Below are 19,015 nucleotides of genomic sequence, written 5' to 3'. Positions count from 1 at the left end.
GCAGATGCTGGAAAAATCAAATGTAGACAAAAATGCTGGAGAAACTCAGCGGGTGAGGCAGCATCTATGCAGCGAAGGAATAGGTGACGTTTCGGGTCGAGACCCTTCACCAGACTGAAACGTCACCCGACTCAACCCAAAACGTTACCTATTCCTTCGCTCCATAGATGCCTGAATGCAAAGAGTGGTCTGTGTTTCATACTTGCTGGCACCGGTCGGGGCATTAAGGAAGTCATGTTGCAGCTTTAGGATCGTCATGGATCACGTGCGGGCAGAGAAGATGAGTTCATCTTGGCATCATGTTTGGCCCAGATATTGTGGCTGTAGGGCCAGTTCCTGTGCTGTCCTGTTCTATGGTCATTAGATATCATCCCCCGATATTTGACCGACTGCAATGTTCAATGTTCTAGGAGCAGAATTGTCTAGTATACTCTGCCATTCAATCAGGGCTGGTCTATCCTTCCCTCTCAACCCCATTCTCCTGCCTTCTCCCCATAATCCCTGACACCCGTACTAATCAAGAATCTGTCAATCTCCGCCTCAAAAATATCCATTGACAGCCTCCACAGCCAGAAAGGCACCGGATAGAGCATTGAATTCTCCAAATAAAGATTGCTTTAAATTTAGATTGACTCTGTGTCTCTGTGTCTCTGTGACTCTGTGACTCTGTGACTCTGTGACTCTGTGTCTCTGTGTCTCTGTGACTGTGACTCTGTGACTCTGTGACTCTGTGTCTCTGTGACTCTGTGTCTGTGTGGCTGTGTGTCTGTGTCTCTGTGACTCTGTGTCTCTGTGACTCTGTGTCTCTGTGTCTCTGTGTGTCTGTGTGTCTGTGTCTCTGTGACTCTGTGTCTCTGTGACTCTGTGTGTCTCTGACTCTGTGACTCTGTGACTCTGTGTCTCTGTGTCTCTGTGTCTCTGTGACTGTGACTCTGTGTCTGTGACTGTGACTCTGTGACTCTGTGACTCTGTGTCTCTGTGACTCTGTGTCTCTGTGTCTGTGTGTCTGTGTGTCTGTGTGTCTGTGTGTCTGTGTCTCTGTGTCTCTGTGTGTCTCTGTGACTCTGTGTCTCTGTGTCTCTGTGACTCTGTCTCTGTGTCTCTGTGACTCCTTGTGTCTCTGTGTCTCTGTGTCTCTGTGTCTCTGTGACTCTGTGTGTGTGTCTGTGTGTCTGTGTGACTGTGTCTCTGTGTCTCTGTGACTCTGTGTCTCTGTGACTCTGTCTCTGTGTCTCTGTGTCTCTGTGTCTCTGTGACTGTGTGTCTCTGTGTCTCTGTGTGTCTCTGTGTCTCTGTGTGTCTCTGTGACTGTGTCTCTGTGTCTCTGTGTCTCTGTGTGTCTGTGTGTCTGTGTCTCTGTGTCTCTGTGTGTCTCTCTGTGTCTCTGTGTCTCTGTGTCTCTGTGTCTCTGTGTCTCTGTGTCTCTGTGTCTCTGTGTCTCTCTGACTGTCTCTGTGTGTCTCTGTGACTGTGTCTCTGTGACTCTGTGACTGTGTCTCTGTGACTGTGTCTCTGTGTCTCTGTGTCTCTGTGTCTCTGTGTCTGTGTCTCTGTGTCTCTGTGTCTCTGTTACTCTGTGTCTCTGTGACTCTGTGTGTGTCTCTGTGACTCTGTGTCTCTGTGTCTCTGTGTCTCTGTTACTCTGTGTATCTGTGACTGTGTCTCTGTGTCTCTGTGTCTCTGTGACTCCGTGACTCCGTGAGTCTGTGATCTGTGACTCCGTGACACTGTGTCTCTGTGTCTCTGTGTCTCTGTTACTCTGTGTATCTGTGACTGTGTCTCTGTGTCTCTGTGTCTCTGTGACTCCGTGACTCCGTGAGTCTGTGATCTGTGACTCCGTGACACTGTGTCTCTGTGACTCTGTGTCTCTGTGACTGTGTCTCTGTGTCTCTGTGTCTCTGTGACTCCGTGACTCCGTGAGTCTGTGATCTGTGACTCCGTGACACTGTGTCTCTGTATCTCTGTGTCTCTGTGTCACTGTGCCTCTGTGACTCTGTTACTCTGTGTATCTGTGACTGTGTCTCTGTATCTCTGTGTCTCTGTGTCTCTGTGACTCCGTGACACTGTGTCTCTGTCTCCATGACTGTAAGCAGGAGATGGGATTGGATAGTTGGAGCAATGATGAAGTGGGAGCCAGTGTGGATTCAGGGTTAGATGATGTCAGGGTTCAGAGTTGAGCACGGGAGATGGGACTGATTGTTTCATGAACACAGCCTCAGTTTCAGTGAGCGTGTGTGTTTCTGCATGTTTACATTAGAGAATGTCTTGAAAACGACTTTAAAGCAAGAAGCTGTAAATCAGCACCGGTGCTGGCTGTGTCAGTATGTTGTCCACATCGCGTATTGTTACAGGATGATACGACTGATGGAAGGCCCATCCCCCGAACGGCAGCTCTGATCAACGTGAGGCCCGTGTGGTCTCGGAGGGGCTGGGGGGGGGGGGGGGGAGGGGGGGGCGGTGGGGGGTACAGGGGGGGGGGGGGGGGGGGGGGACTGCGTGCAGTATTGGTAACTGCAAACACATCAACCATTCCATAGAAACACTAATTGCTCTGTCTGATTATAGGACTGTATAAAATTTCCTCTCTGGCAAGAAATACTCTCTCCTAACTGGAAACAGATGGCTCTCCGTTTGAAAGTGACTCCAACACTCAGATATGCAGCCCGCTAAAACCCGCTTGAAATTCCCATCTGGTCCTGATTGTTCACAGTGGGAAAGGGCCAGATCTCGTGTTGGAATGCTGCAGCCACAGTCGCGGGCGGGGAAAGTGCCAGTCCCACGTCTCAGAATGGCACCACTCCGGCATCTTGTCTGACAGCTTACACCAGGAAGAATGAAAATAAACCAGGGGAAGCTGGGATTGGGGGTGAGTGGCTCCAGGAGGGAGCTGGATAAAGCGCATGTGGGGGGGGGGGGGGGGGGGGGGGGGGGGAGTAGAGGGCACAATGAATGAGAGCACTCAGGTTGGTGGAGAGCAGACAAAGGGATCTGATCACCAGCTCAACTGGACCAAGGTGCCGTTAATAGATGAGGTCACATTCTACGCCCTGGGATGGCTGCCCATGTCAAGGGGAGACCGGTTTATGGTACGAGCAAGGAGATGGAAGGGAATCAGAGCATAACAACAGGCCCTTCGGCCCACAGTGTCCATCCAAACCTGATGCCAAAACCATCACTGATCAACCTGCGGGTGATACGTATATCCCTCCACTCCCCGCATATCCATAAGCCTATCCTAAAGCCTCTTAAACGCCACTATCGTATCTGCCTTCACCACCACCCCTGACAGCGCGTTCCAGGCACCCACCACCCTCCGTGTAAAACACTTGCCCCGCACATCTCCTTTAGGCTTTGCTCCTCTCACCTTAAAGCCATGCCCGCTTGTATTTGATTTTTCTATCCTGGGAGAAAGTTTCTGACTATTTACCCTGTCTACTCCACCTGTAATTTAGTATCAGCTCTCCCTGATGCTCCAGAGAATGGTGACAGCTGGATCCCGCAGTCAGGTGCGATTGTGGAGGCATTTAGAGACACCAAAATAATCCAGACATGATCCCAATGCAGGTGACTAGGATTGGGGGGGATGGGCCAAATGGCCTGTTTCTGTGCTGCACCAGTTGCGACACTAACAGCAGGATGAAACGTTACAATTCTGGATGAAAGGGATGGACACTCCAGTGGTCACACAGAGAGTGGTGAATCTCTGGAATTCTCTGCCACAGAAGGTAGTTGAGGCCTGTTCATTGGCTATATTTAAGAGGGAGTTAGATGTGGCCCTTGTGGCTAAAGGGATCAGGGGGTATGGAGACAAGGCAGGTACAGGATACTGAGTTGGATGATCAGCCATGATCATATTGAATGGCGGTGCAAGCTCGAAGGGCCGAATGGCCTACTCCTGCACCTATTTTCTATGTTTCTATGTCACTCTGAGTTTCCAGTGGGGTGATCTGATCAGAGCTCATTGAAGCCAAGCTGCCCACTGACCAGTGACCACTGACAACAAACATTCTCTCCCTCAGCAAATATCTCCCCAAACCTTGTCAACAGTAATGCAGTGACTAAAGATTGGCTCTGGCTCCATTTCTAACCTCACTGGCTCTTGGTTACGCATTGAAAGAGCAGTGTTTACCAGCTCCTTCCCATGGAACCAACTCAATATTCAAACTCTGGTTTGTCCTCACAGTGACCATGAGATCAAATATAACCTCATATAACACCTTGACTGATTTACTCATTGGGTCAGGGTCAGGAAGAAGGTCAGACCCCACACCTCTGGGGTCACTGGTGACCGCTGCCCTAGGAATGTCCTTGAATCTCTGTGCTTCACGTATAACGGCTGTAACATTGGACATTGCAATTTCGCAGCCGAAATATTCAGAAAAGATGGAAGAAAATAATAAGAGAGAAGGCTATAGAAACAATGAACTGCAGATGGTGGTTAATACACAAAAGGACAAAGTGCTGGAGTAACTCAGCAGGTCAGGCAGCAGCAGCTGTGGAGAACATGGATAGGTGATGTTTCACAGAGTGCTGGAGTAACTCAGCGGGTCAGGCAGCATCTGTGGAGAACATGGATAGGTGACGTTTCACAGAGTGCTGGAGTAACTCAGCGGGTCAGGCAGCATCTGTGGGGAACATGAATAGGTGAAGTTTCACAGAGTGCTGGAGTAACTCAGCGGGTCAGGCAGCATCTGTGGAGAACATGGACACTAAACAATGAGATAAAATCTACAAGGACCGAGACGTGGAAGATTTTCTGACGTGTTCTGGAGATCTTAGTTGCTTGTTTGTGAATAACTCCAATGAGGACAAGTCAAGTCAAGTCAAGAGAGTTTTATTGATATGTGTCCCAGATAGGACAATGAAATTCTTGCTTGCTGCAGCCCAACAGAGTATTGTGAGCATAAACACAGAACAGTTCAGTTCAATATAGAAATAAATAAGCAGATAAAGTGCAATAGGCTGTTACAGTTCAGATTCTGTTTGTTGGCGAATTTAATAGCCTGATGGCTGCGGGGAAGAAGCTGTTCATGAACCTGGATGTTCCAGATTTCAAGCTCCTGTACCTTATGCCCGATGGTAGCGGAGAGATGAGTGCATGACCAGTATGGTGTGGGTCCTTGATGATGTTGGCTGCCTTTTTGAGGCAGCGACTGCAGTAGATCCCTTCGACGGTGGGGAGGTCAGAGCCGATGATGGACTGGGCAGTGGTCACAACTTTCTGCATCCTTTTCCGCTCCTGGACTCTCAGGTTGCCGAACCAAGCCACAATGCAACCGGTCAGCATGCTCTCTGCTGTGCAACTCTAGAAGTTCAAGAGAGTCCTCCTTGACATACCGACTCTCCGTAATCTTCTCAGGAAATGGAGGCGCTGATGTACTTTCTTTATAATTGCATCAGTGTGCTGGGACCAGGAAAGATCTTCGGAAATGTGCATGCCCAGGAATTTGAAGTTCTTGACCCTTTCCACCATCTTCCCGTTGATGTAAACAGGATTGTGGGTCCCTATGCTACCCCTTCCAAAGCCCACAATCAGCTACTTGGTTTTGCTGGTGTTGAAAGACAGGTTATTGTGTTGTCACCATTTGGTCAATCGGGCGATCTCTCTTCTATACTCTGACTCGTCCCCGTCAGTGATTCGTCCCACAACAGTGGTGTCGTCGGCGAACTTGATGATGGAGTTCGCACTATGTCCGGCTACACAGTCATGAGTATAGAGTGAGTACAGCAGGGGGCTGAGCACGCAGCCTTGAGGTGCTCCCGTGCTGATTGTTATTGAGGATGACCAGGCTGGATGTAACAGCGAACGGTGAACAATCTTCACTGGACATTTGAGTTGTTTTGAGTTTAGTTTCTTGTCACAAGTACTGAGTTAATGCTATCAAGGGGAAGGGGAGGGGTTCTCACATCAGTGGGCCTCAACACAACCTTCCAACTCTTTACTCTTTCCCTTCGCTTGCTAACCCTGCCGGTTACACACAGAGTGCTGGAGTAATCCAGCGGGTCAGGCAGCATCTGTAGAAAACCAACCTCCACACAAACCACAAACCAACCTTCCTTCTACTGACTTCATTTTTACCATTTATGTCTCGGCAAGGCCAGCAGCATAATCAAGGACGTAGCACCCTGGTCACTCCCTCTTCTCCCCTCTCCCATCAGGCAAGAGGTGCAAAAGTGTGAGAATAAACACCTCAAGAATCTGGGACAGTTTCTTCACGGCTGTTATCAGGCAACTGAATCATCCTACCACAACCAGAGAGCAGTGCTGAACTACTATCTACCTCTTTGGAAGTACTTCGGACTATCCTTGATCTGACTTTGCTGGCTTTACCTTGCACTAAACGTTATTCCCTTATCACATGCTTTTAACACCATCCGGCCTGCTCTGCTGGGCAAACTGATGAAGATGCAGGTGGATGTCCCATTGGTGTCCCGGATCACCAACTACCTGACTGGACGGCCACAATACGTCAGGCTCCAGAACTGTGTCTCGGACATGGTGGTGAGCAACACAGGGGTCGGTCCTCTCTCCCTTCCTGTTCACCATCTACACCTCGGACTCCAGATATTACTCCGTCTCCTGCCACCTGCAGACGTTTACAGATGACTCTGCCATTGTGGGCTGCATCAGTGGGGGGAGGGACGCTGAATACAGAGGTGTCGTCAACCACTTTGTTGACTGGTGTGGGCTGAATCACCTGCAGCACAACAACGACAAGACTAAGGAGTTGGTGGTGGACTTTAGGAGGCAAGGAACACCGAACCTGTCCCCTGTCTCCATCAATGGTGCGGATGTGCAGTTTAGCTGGAAGTGCGAATACATGGGAGTTTACCTGGACAGTAAACTGGACTGGTCCAGGAGCGCTGAGGCCCTGTACAAGAAGGGACAGAGCTGCTGTACATTCTGAGAAGGCTCCGCTCCTTCAACATCTGCAGATGTTCTACCAATCGGTGGTGGCCAGTGCCATCTTCTTCACTGCCGTGTGCCGGGGCATCAGGGCGAAGGCTGCGGACGCCAACACGGTCAACAAACTCATCGGGAAGGCCGGCTCCGTCCTGGGGGCTGGAGTTGGAGTTGGATTCACGGGAGGTTGGTCTTGGAGGGGAGGATGCTCCTCAAACTGCGGAACATCCTGGACAATACAGCTCACCCCCTCCGTGACACACTGGTCAACCTGAGGAGCACCTTCAGCAACAGACTGGTTCCACCAAGATGCAGCACAGAATGCCACAGGAGACACTTGGTAGACAAAAGTGCTGGAGAAACTCAGCAGGTGCAGCAGCATCTATGGAGCGAAGGAAATAGGCAACGTTTTGGGCCGAAACCCTTCTTCAGACTGATGTAGGGTGGGGGTCGGGGAGAAGACAGGAGAAAGGAAGGGGAGGAACCCGAGGGCTGAGGGAGAGCTGAGAAGGGGAGGAGACAGCAAGGGCTAACGGAAATTGGAGAAGTCAATGTTCATGCCGCTAGGGTGCAGACTGCCCAAGCGGAATATGAGGTGCTGCTCTTCCAATTTGCGGTAGTGCACTCTCTGGCCATGGAGGAGGCCCAGGACAGAAAGGTCGGATTCGGAATGGGAGGGGGAGTTGAAGTGCTGAGCCACCGGGAGATCGGGTTGGTTAATGCGGACCGAGCGGAGGTGTTCGGCGAAACGATCGCCAAGCCTACGCTTGGTCTCACCGATGTAGATCAGCTGACATCCAGAGCAGCGGATGCGATAGATGAGGTTGGAGGAGATGCAGGTGAACCTCTGTTGCACCTGGAACGATTGCTTGGGTCCTTGAATGGAGTCGAGGGGGGAGGTAAAGCGACAAGTGTAGCATCTCTTGCGGTTGCAATGGAAAGTACCCGGGGAGGGAGTGGTGCGGGAGGGAAGGGAAGAATTGACCAGGGAGTTACGGAGAGTTACGAATTGACCAGGAGATCCTTCTTCCCTGTGGCTATCAAACTGTACAACTCCTCCCCCTTCTGTCATGGGGTAGATTGAGACTGACCTCCCCCCCCCCCATCTACCTCCTCAATCTTTGCACATCCGCAAAGCCTTGCCACTCATCACTATTTTCATGTTTCATGTATTTTGTGTTTTTTCCCTAATTAATTTCCCTCCTGGGATAAATAAAGTTATATCATATCGTAAACGGCTCGATTGTAATCATGTATTGTCTTTCCGCTGACTGGTTAGCACGCAACAAAAGCTTTTCACTGTACCTCGGTACACGTAACAATAAACTAAACTAAACTAAACTAAACTAACTAAACTAGAGGGAATAGGTGTACAGTAGGTGACGTTTTGGCTCTGGACACTTCTGCAGGAATCCCAGCCTGAAGAAGATCCTGAGCAAAGACGTTGCCTGTAGATGGTGCCTAACCTGCTGAGTTACTCCAGCACTTTGTGTTTTGCTGAAGATTCCAGCATCTGCAGTTCCTAGTGTCTCCATCTCTGGGGGTGAACAGGTTGAGAGTGGAAGTCGGAGACTGCAGAAGGATGAGAATACATTTGGAGCAACTTCAATCTGTCTCTTCATCCAAAGCAGTAATCAAGATTATAACTGGTTGAGGCCCCAGCGCTGATCCTTGTGGCACACCGCTGAGCACAGATTGCTGATCTGAAAATGACTCATTTATCCCGACTCTCGGTGCATGCCACTCCCCGGTGAAGCATCAAGTGAGGAGAGGGCAGGAACACAGAAGATATCCTCCACAACACGTGAAGGACAGAGCTGTTTAAATACGTACATGTCTTCAAGGAACAGAAACATTTCGAAATCGTAGAGATTATGGATGGGGTGATAAAATTATGGAGTTGTACAGCATGGAAACAGGCCATTCGGCCCACTCGTCCATACTGACCACCATGCCCCATCTCAGCTAGTATCATCATGATGTTATAGACCCTGCCTCAACTACCTCCTCTGTTCGGTCCATACACCCAGTGAAAAATTTGCCCCTCAGGTTTGTATGAAATCTTGCTCCTCTCACCTTGTACATATGTCGGCTTGTATTTGATTCCCCTACCCTGGGTAAATGGCTGTGCATTCAGCCTCTATTCCCCTCAAGACCTTACACACCTTTATAAAATTACACTCATCCTTCTTGGCTGCGGGGAATAAGGTGTCAGCACGCACAACCTCTCATCCCCAAAAGCTCATCTCCACAAGTCCTGACAACATCCTTGTCAATCTCTCTGTCAATCTCTGCATCTTCCCAGATGAACGATAAGAAGGTAGTTGCAGAAAGATAACTAATGTTTCTATGTTTCCATGATCAGGTCCTGGATAGAAAGTAACAATCGCCCCTCGATCACGGGGCGTGGATAGGAGCGGGAGAGAGGGATTTGGGCCGGAGATCCTGGGACCTGGCGGGGATATGGGACAACGGCAAATATAATAAGCATGTGCAGTGACGTGTGCTGTAACGTGTGCTGTGACACGTGCTCTGGCGTGTGCTGTGGCATGTGCTGTAGCGTGTGCCATAATGATAGATAGAGGAGACGCTGTCTATCCCTCTCCTAATTTGATAAACCTCTCTCAGGTCGCCACTCAGCAGCCTGTTCTCTAAACAAAATAATGATAGTCAACGCTATTCTTGAAAAGTGGGATATTGCCTATCCTCCAATCCACAGTAACATGTGCAGTGGCGTGTGCTGTGACATGTGCTGTGGCATGTGCTGTGACATGTGCTGTGGCGTGTGCTGTGACATGTGCTGTGGCGTGTGCTGTGATGTGTGCTGTAACATGCCCTGTAACGTGTGCTGTGGCGTGTGCTGTTGTGTGTGCTGTGGCCAGGCACTGCCTACCCTGACTAAAATTATAAAATGGTAATTATTAAATATAAATAGCAAAGGCATGGGAGAATTATGCCTATCTAAGAGATCAATCTCTTAGGTAGGCATAATTCTCCATGCCTTTCATCCGCAGCGCTTGTAACACGCGAAGGTCTGTGCAGCCCACGTGCCGTCGGCGCTGCTGTGGCGTGTGCTGTAACGTGTGCTGGAATGTGTGCAGTAACGTGTGCTGTAACGTGTGCTGTGGCATGTGCCATAATGATAGATAGAGTAGACGCTATCTATCCTAATTTGATAAACCTCCCTCAGGTCGACCCTCAGCATCCTGTGCTCTAAACAAAACGATCAAAATGTTTCCAATCTCTCCTTCTGGTTCAAACCCTCTAATCCAGGTGAATCTCGTCTGCACCCTCTCCAAAGCCTCGTTGGTCACCACAATAAAGGAATGACCAGATCTGGACACAATTCTCCAAATGCAGCCTGGCCACAGTTCTATAAAGCTGTAACATGACTTCCTGACTCTTGTACTCAATGCCCTGACCTGTGAAGCCACGCAAATATTACTACACACACCACAGCACACGCCACAGCACTCACCGCAGTACATGCCACAGCACACACCACAGCACACGTTACAGCACATGTCACAGCACACATTACAGCACATGACATAGTACATGCCACAGCACACGCCACAGCACACGCCACAGCACACGCCACAGCACACGCCACAGCACACACCGCAGTACACACTGCAGCACATGACAGCACACACCACAGCACACGCCACAGCACACGCCACAGCACACGCCACAGCACACACCACAGCACACACCACAGCACACGCCACAGCACACGCCACAGCACACACCACAGCACACGCCACAGCACACACCGCAGTACACACTGCAGCACACACCACAGCACACACCACAGCACACACCACAGCACACACCGCTGTACATGCCACAGCACACACTGCAGTACATGCCACAGCACACACCGCTGTACATGCCACAGCACACACTGCACTACACGCCACAGCACACTCCACAGCACACGCCACAGCACACACCACAGCACACGCCACAGCAAACACCACGGTACACACTGCAGCACATGACAGCACACACCACAGTACACACCACAGCACACACTGCAGTACATGCCACAGCACACACCACAGCACACGCCACAGCACACACCACAGCACACGCCACAGCACACGCCACAGCACACACGCCTGTACATGCCACAGCACACACTGCAGTACATGCCACAGCACACACTGCAGTACATGCCACAGCACACACCACAGCACATGCCACAGCACACGCCACAGCACACACCGCTGTACATGCCACAGCACACACTGCAGTACATGCCACAGCACACACTGCAGTACATGCCACAGCACACACCACAGCACATGCCACAGCACACACCACAGCACATGCCACAGCACACGTTACAGCACAAGTCACAGCACACGCCACAGCACACTTTTCAGCACATGACATAGTACATGCCACAGCACATGTTACAGCACATGCCACAGCACATGCCACAGCACATGCCACAGCACACTTTACAGCACACGCCACAACCAGGACATGACCCCATTATTCCACCATTTAGTCACAGTCTCGGTTTCAGAACCTATCACATGGAACGTAGAACACACAACAGTACAGCAGAGGACCAGGCCCTTCGGCCCACAATGTCTGTGACAAAGATGATGCCAAGTGAAACTACTCTCTGCATGGGATCTTCATCCTAACATTCCTTGCCCAGAACCCATTTGCAATCCCAAATCCCCCAGAATCGCCCGACCAATTCCTTCATATTCCGCTCAAAAGCCACAGTCCCCTTTCATAACGGCTATTATTCTCCAAGATTCCTGCCACTGTCTCTCTCTGTCCAAATCACTTGCTCAGCATTCTCTCGCTTGCCTTTCTTTCCCCTCTTTCTCTCTCCAAACTGAAGCCAGGAATCACAGTGTGATGATGAGTCAGTGCAAGTGATTGTTGGAAACGTTGTTCAAAGATCAGATGTCGGTCGGTGGAGCTGACGGCAGGCAAGACTGCTGACTCGTCCCTGGATCATTTGTGGTGGCCTGACTTTGCCAACTGCCTTGTGCTGGGGAGGTGGCCAGACTCAAATCCCTGACCATGGCTGGTCGGTGGCTGTTGGTATTCAACAGACATGAGGGTAGAAACAAAGTGGTTCGAGAGTCACGTGGTCGCACAGAATCAGGCCCTTCTGCCCACCACGTCCATGCCAACCTTTTTGCCTGTCCACACCAATCACATTTCTGTCTAAGCTAGAACATAGGGTTAGGGTTAGAGTTAGGGTTAGGGGAGTACAGCACAGGAACAGGCCCTTTGGCCAACACACCCTGTTCACCACCCTCTGTGCAAAAAGACTTGGCCCGCACATAGAAACATAGAAAATAGGTGCAGGAGTAGGCCATTCGGCCCTTCAAGCCTGCACCGCCATTCAATATGATCATGGCTAATCATCCAACTCAGTATCCTGTACCTGCCTTCTCTCCATACCCCCTGATCCCTTTAGCCACAAGGGCCACATCTGACTCCCTCTTAAATATAGCCAATGAACTGGCCTCAACGACCTTCTGTGGCAGAGAGTTCCAGAGATTCACCAGTCTCTGTGTGAAAAATGTTTTTCTCATCTCGGTCCTAAAGGATTTCCCCTTTATCCTTAAACTGTGACCCCTTGTCCTGGACTTCCCCAACATCGGGAACAATCTTCCTGCATCTAGCCTGTCCAACCCCTTAAGAATTTTGTAAGTTTCAATAAGATCCCCCCTCAATCTTCTAAATTCTAGCGAGTGCAAGCCAAGTTTATCCAGTCTTTCTTCATATGAAAGTCTTGACATCCCAGGCATCAGTCTCTCATGTCCTCTCATCTTTGACACTTCCACCTTGTCTAACACTGTTAAAATCAGCCCTCCCCCCAACTTTAGACTTTCATTCTAAGACCACCCGCTACTTTGCCCATGATCTGCAGTGAATGTTGGTGGTTAATCACCCCAGTCCCAGGACATCAACACCGGATAAGGACCAAACGCAGGCAGGTGGGACTAGTGGAGATGGGACATGTTGGTCGGCATGGCCAAGTTGGGCCGAAGGGCCTGTTTCCCCACTATATCACTCTGTAACTCTAGTATGGAGAAGGTGGGCCGAAGGGCCTGTTTCCACGCTGTATCACTCTGTGACTGAGTTCCTCAGAGCATTGATGAGGCCCAACTCCCTCCAGCTGCTTCATCAATGAGGTTCCAACTGTGAATGTTTGCTGCAGATAACTCAGTGTTCAATCCCATTTACAATCACTCAGTAAAATGAAGCAGGGAATGGGCAAGCTTCATCTGTGTCAGTTAAAGCCCTGTCCCACGGTACGAGTTCATTCCAACAGTTCTCCCGAGTTTGCCCTGATTCGAACTCAGAGATTTACGGTAATGGCCACCCGTCGGTACTCGGGGCTCTCGTGGACATTTTTCATCATGTTGAAAAATCTTCACGTGTCTTCCCGTGCTTACCTGCCGTTAGCGAGTCTTCCCGAGTACCTGCCGTTAGCGCTAAGAGACGTCCCCGAGCTCCGACGTACCCGCTACGTTCATTCTCCGTGCTTACCACGCGTTTGATTTTGTTTAAACTCGGGAGAGCTCTTGGAATGAACTCGTACCGTGGGACAGGGATTCTACACTTGCCTTGTGACAGATCCACACACATCCAGGGAACAACTAACATCAAGTCCTGCACCTGAGGGTCACCTATAACCAGAAGCTTAAATGGAAAAGCCACCTAAATATACCCAGGGGCTGGTGGTCACATGACAACGATGAACTCCAACTCCAGGACCATCAGCCATCTGCTCACTGGCATCTCCAGTGGGCAAGCGGAGGGGGAGTGGGAATCATAGACTGAATGTCATCCTTTCATGCCAGACATGTGTGTCCCTCTGACGTGCTCCCTCCAACACCAGCGCATGGTGCGCCCTCCAGCACCAGCGCATGGTGTACCCTCCAGCACCAGTGCATGGTGTACCCTGCACCACCAGTGCATGGTGCGCCCTCCACCACCAGTGCATGGTGCGCCCTCCACCACCAGTGCATGGTGTACCCTCCAGCACCAGCGCATGGTGTACCCTCCAGCACCAGCGCATGGTGCACCCTCTGCAATGTAGTTATTGGCCAGGCTACTGCGACAGCACCTCCCAACCCTGCAACCTCTGACAGGACAGGGCAGGGCAGGGCAGCAATGCAGTGGAGCATCACCACGTGTCGGTTTCCCTGCGTCTCGCGCTGCGACGTGTAGATGCAGGGCCAGATGCTTGCGTCTCACACCCTCCTTCCCTGTGGCGGTGGGAAATAAACAAGCCCAGTCTCAGTACACCAAGGAACAAGAATGCTTCTCCTTGCAGCTGCCTGCACCAGGTAAGAATCACACATCGAATGCGTGAGGCAGATATGGTCTTTAACAATCGATGGACGGGCAGCTGAATTATTTTGTGTCCAACGGATCCAGAATTAAAGGCTGTGTTTGTGTATTTTTCTGGGAAATAGCTGGGCTGTAATTTGATTAAACAAACATTACATGCTTCTTAAAGTGAGTTGGCAACGTGTGGACTTCTGCAGAGGCTCTTGTGATGATCTGGCAGTTTCGTAGCCACACGCTGCTGGAAGTTGTAGAGTCAGGAAGGACCTCCGAGGTGAAACTCTGACTTCTGCATTCTCAGTCTTGCTGCAGCTACAAGGTCGGTTTAAGTATGTAATCCATTTGGAACAGAGACGAGGAAACACTTTTTCTCACAGAGGGTTGTGAGTCTGTGGAATTCTCTGCCTCAGATGGGCGGTGGAGGCAGGTTCTCTGGATGCTTTCAAGAGAGAGCTAGATAGGGCTCTTAAAGGTAGCGGAGTCATGGTTGGGGGTCAGGGTTGGGGGCAGGATGGGGTCAGGGTTGAGAGCAGAGTTGGGGGTCAGAGGGGTCAGGGTTGGGGGGTCAGGGCTGGGGTCAGGGTATAGGGGTTGGGGGGCAGGGTTGAGGGGTCAGGGCTGGGGGCTGGGTCAGGGTTGGGGGTCAGGGTATAGGTTCAGGGTTGGGGGTCAGGGTATAGGGGTTGGGGGGCAGGGTTGAGAGGTCACGGTTGGGTGTCAGGGTTGGGTGTCAGGGTTGGGGTCAGGGTCCGTGGCCAGTACATCAGACATCACTGACCTTTCCCCCAGTCACAGGAGGAGGGGGTCTGCACAGTGGGTCCCTCAGACACACTCCTGCTGCATTACCCCTCACGGAGACACCCCCCCCCCCCCCCTCCCGCAAGGTGCAGGGTCTCTGCCGCCCAGGTCCACACCCCCGCGCTGTCTGTGTCCATTGCTCCGCACCGACCAGACTCTACCTCTCTCTTCAATCCCAGTCCCTTCCTTCTCCCATCTGTGGTGCATCCATTCCTGAAGCATCAGCCCTCCTCAGTAGTTTCTTGTCGTATGTGTGTGGTCCTTAGCAGGGGCCACGGAAGTGGGGGGGGGGGCTGAGCGATCACTGATCACCGGCCTCGGGGGAGGGTTTGGTGGGGTGGCACAATTATTATTTGTTGTTGTTCCTCGACCTCCAAAAACTGGGGGCCATCCACCAACTCAAAAAGTGGGGGGATATATCCCAATGTCATAGAGCAGTACAGTACAGGAACAGGCCCTTCAGCCCACAATGTCCGTGCCTAACATGATGCTTCAGATAGGAACATGCACGTGATCCATATTCCTGTCTAAAAGCCTTCTCCCATCTTTGCGGCATCCATTGCAGCAGCACTCACTAATAGCTGGAAGAGTGTTTCTTGTATTATGTGTGTGTTGCTATAAACTGCTGGCAATAAATGAGCAGAGCAGAGTGTCTGAACCTGACCCAGTGTGGCGTTACACTGGGAAACCAGCCAACCCTGTTGGAGGAAACGTTTGCAAACTTTAAGTACTTTAAAAAGTAGTGTTAGGTTACATACATGTGGTGTTTATGCCATTAGACGTAGTAAAATAACTTTGTCTAAAATATTCAGAACCTCCTTCTCCCCTTATAAATCCGTCCATCTCTGCAACTTCCTCCAGCTCCTGCACTCCCTCCCTCAGCCCAATGCTAATCCTGTCCCCGTCCTCTCTCCCCCCTCTCTCTCCCCCTCTCTCTCCCCCTCCCTCTCTCTTCCCCCCCCTCTCTCCCCCCTCTCTCTCCCTCCCCTCTCTCTCCCCCTCTCCTCTCTCTCTCCCTCTCTCCTCTCTCTCCCCGTCTCTCCTCTCCTCTCTCCTCTCTCTCTCCCTCTCCTCTCCCTCCCTGTCCCCTCTCCTCTCTCTCCCCTCTCCCTCTCCTCTCTCCCCCCCTCTCTCCCCCCCTCTCTCCTCTCCTCCCCCTCTCTCTCCTGCCCCTCTCTCTTGCTCTGCCTCTCTCTGTCCCTCTCCCCCCCTCCCCCCCGCTCTCCCCCTCTCTCCCTCTCTCTCCCCCCCTCTCTCCCCCTCTCTCCCCTCTCTCCCTCCCTCTCTCTCTCCTCTCTCCCTCTCTCTCTCCCCCCTCCTCTCCCCTCCCCCCCCCCCCCCCCTCTCTCTCCTCCTCTCCTCCCTTCTCTCCCTCTTCTCTCCTCTCCTCTCCCCTCCTCTCCTCTCTCCTCTCCTCTCCTCTCCTCTCTCCTCCCCTCTCCTCTCCCTCTCTCCCTCCCCCTCTCTCTCCCGCTCGCTCCCTTTCTTCCCCCTCTCCTCTCCTCCTCTCTCCCTCTCTCTCCCCCTCTCTCTCCTTCTCTCTCTCCCTCTCTCTCTCTCTCTCTCTCTCTCTCTCTCTCTCTCTCTCCCTCTCTCCCCCTCTCTCTCTCCCCCCCTCTCTCTCCCCCTCCCTCTTCTCTCCTCTCTCCTCTCTCTCCCCCTCTCTCCCCCCCTCTCTCTCCCTCTCTCTCCCCCTCTCTCCCTCCCTCTCTCCCTCCTCCTCTCTCTCCCTCTCCCTGTCACCTCTCTCTCTCTCTCCTCCTCTCTCTCTCTCTCTCTCCTCTCTCCCCCCCTCTCTCCTCTTTCTCTCTCTCTCTCTCCTCTCTCTCCCCCCCTCTCCCCTCTCTCCCCCCTCTCTCTCTCTCTCTCTCTCTCTCTCTCTCTCTCTCCTTCTCTCTCTCTCTCTCTCTCCTCCTCTCTCTCTCTCTCCCCCTCTCCCCCCCCTCTCTCCCCCTCCTCTCTTTCTCTCTTCTCTCCCGCTCTCCCCCATACTTTTTCTCCTCTCTCTACCCCTCTCTCTCCCCCTCTCCTCTCCCCTCTCTCTCCCCTCTCTCTCTCTCCCCCCTCTCTCTCTCTCCTCCCTCTCTCCCCTCTCCCCCCTCTCTCCTCCCTCTCTCTCACTCCCCTTCCCCCCTCTGTCTCTCTACCCACTCTCCCCCCTCCTCCTCCTCTCTCCCCCTCTCTCCCCCCCCTCTCTCTCCCCCACCCCCCTCTCTCTCCCCTCTCTCCTCCCCCTCTCTCCTCCCTCCCTCTCTCCTCCCTCTCTCTCTCCCCCCCTCTCTCCCTCTCTCTCTCTCTCCTCCCTCTCTCTCCCCCTCTCCCTCTCTCCTCTCCCCCTCCCTCCCTCTCTCCCCCCTCTCTCTCTCTCTCCCTATTTCTCCCCCCCTCCTCTCTCTCTCTCCTCCCTCTCTCTCTCTCCCCCTCTCTCTCTCCTCTCCTCCTCCCTCTCTCTCCTGTGTCTCCCCCCCCCTCCCTCCCTCCCTCTCCTCTCCCCAGACAATAGGTGCAGGAGTAGGCCATCCGGCCCTTCGAGCCAGCACCGCCATTCAATGTGATCATGGCTGATCATCCCCAATCAGTACCCCGTTCCTGCCTTCTCCCCATATCCCCTGACTCCGCTATTTTTAAGAGCCCTATCTAGCTCTCTCTTGAAACCTGTGAATCCCTACTTTGAATCCCTTTATCCAAATCATTGATGTATATTGTAAGTAGCTGCAGTCCCAGCACCGAGCCTTGCAGTACCCCACTAGTCACTGCCTGCCATTCAGAAAGGGACCCGTTAATCCCTACTCTTTGTTTCCTGCCTGCCAACCAATTCTCTATCCATGCCAGTTAAATCCCCCCCTCCGACACCCGGCACCCTCAGTTCAGTTATTGTCACATGTACCGAGGTACAGTGTAAAGCTTTTTTGTTGCGTGCTAACCAGTCAGTGGAAAGACAATACAGCCATGATCATATTGAATGGCGGTTCTGGTTCAAAGGGCCGAATGGCCTACTCCTGCACCTATTTTTCTATGTTTCGACATTTCTATGTGATCACGATCGTTCTCATCTCCCACAGATCTCAGCCACAGACGCTGACAGCGGCAGCTTCGGAACTGTCACCTACTCCATTGGATCTGGCATTGGGCGCCTACCACCCAATCAGTTCACCATTGACCAGCACACCGGTCAAATCTGTACCAGCGGCGCCTTGGACCGGGACGAGGAACCCGACCACTACGAGTTCACGGTGACGGCTGTGGACGGGGTAAGCAAGGTCCCCCCTCCCTGAACTCCGGCCCCCGTACCCCGACCCCTGAACCCCGATCCTTGAACCCCAACCCTGGACCCCAACCCCTGAACCCCAACCCCTGAACACCGACCCCTGACCCCGGAACCCCGACCCCGGAACCCCCCTTGAACACCCCTGAACCCCAACCCTTGAACACCAACCCCTGAACCCCGACCCCTGAACCCCAACTCACCGACACATCAGAGTGGCTCGTTGGATGCACCGGTCCCTTAATCCGGGCAGCATCCAGATTCACACTCGTGATGCATTAAACAGTGCAGAAGGATAGAGGCTGTCTGTGAGGAAACTCTCTCAGCCTGAGTCCAGCCGTTTCCACAATGTGCTTGACCACACGATCATGGCCCAGAGATTCATCCTGAATCCGTCCACACGTCCTCCTCCACTGCCATCCGTCTCTCTCCTGGACACGGTTGTTGGAGGCCAAACCTTGTGGCCCCCACAGTGTCAGGGGCCAGGGGGGGAGGCAGGAGAATGTGGTTGAGAGGGAAAGATAGGTTGAGACTTGATGGGCCGAATGGCCTAATCCTGTTCCTTTCACATGACCGTGAACAAACCACCCTCAGGCACAGCGTCAGGCGTGCAGATGTTGATGATGTTCGTACGGTGCAGATGTTGATGGTGTTTAATTCCACCCACATCAGGATTGTTTTTTATCTGTTTGGGGTGGGTGGGGGTGTGA

At 52.2% G+C, this 19,015-nt stretch overlaps 1 protein-coding gene across 1 annotated transcript in view; it reads left to right on the top strand.

Annotated features, from left to right (window-relative positions):
- LOC129698353 (protocadherin-16-like) overlaps nucleotides 1–19,015 on the top strand; it is a 139,894-nt gene that overhangs the window by 76,000 nt on the left and 44,879 nt on the right. The window contains 1 exon segment of the mRNA XM_055637449.1: nucleotides 18,103–18,291. Coding sequence (XP_055493424.1) covers nucleotides 18,103–18,291 — 189 coding nt within the window.

Source organism: Leucoraja erinacea, chromosome 6 (genome assembly GCF_028641065.1).
Source record: "Leucoraja erinacea ecotype New England chromosome 6, Leri_hhj_1, whole genome shotgun sequence".
NCBI classification, from domain to species: domain Eukaryota; kingdom Metazoa; phylum Chordata; class Chondrichthyes; order Rajiformes; family Rajidae; genus Leucoraja; species Leucoraja erinaceus.
The sequence above is the reverse complement of the archived record's forward strand: the minus strand, read 5'-3'. Positions and strand labels throughout refer to the sequence as shown.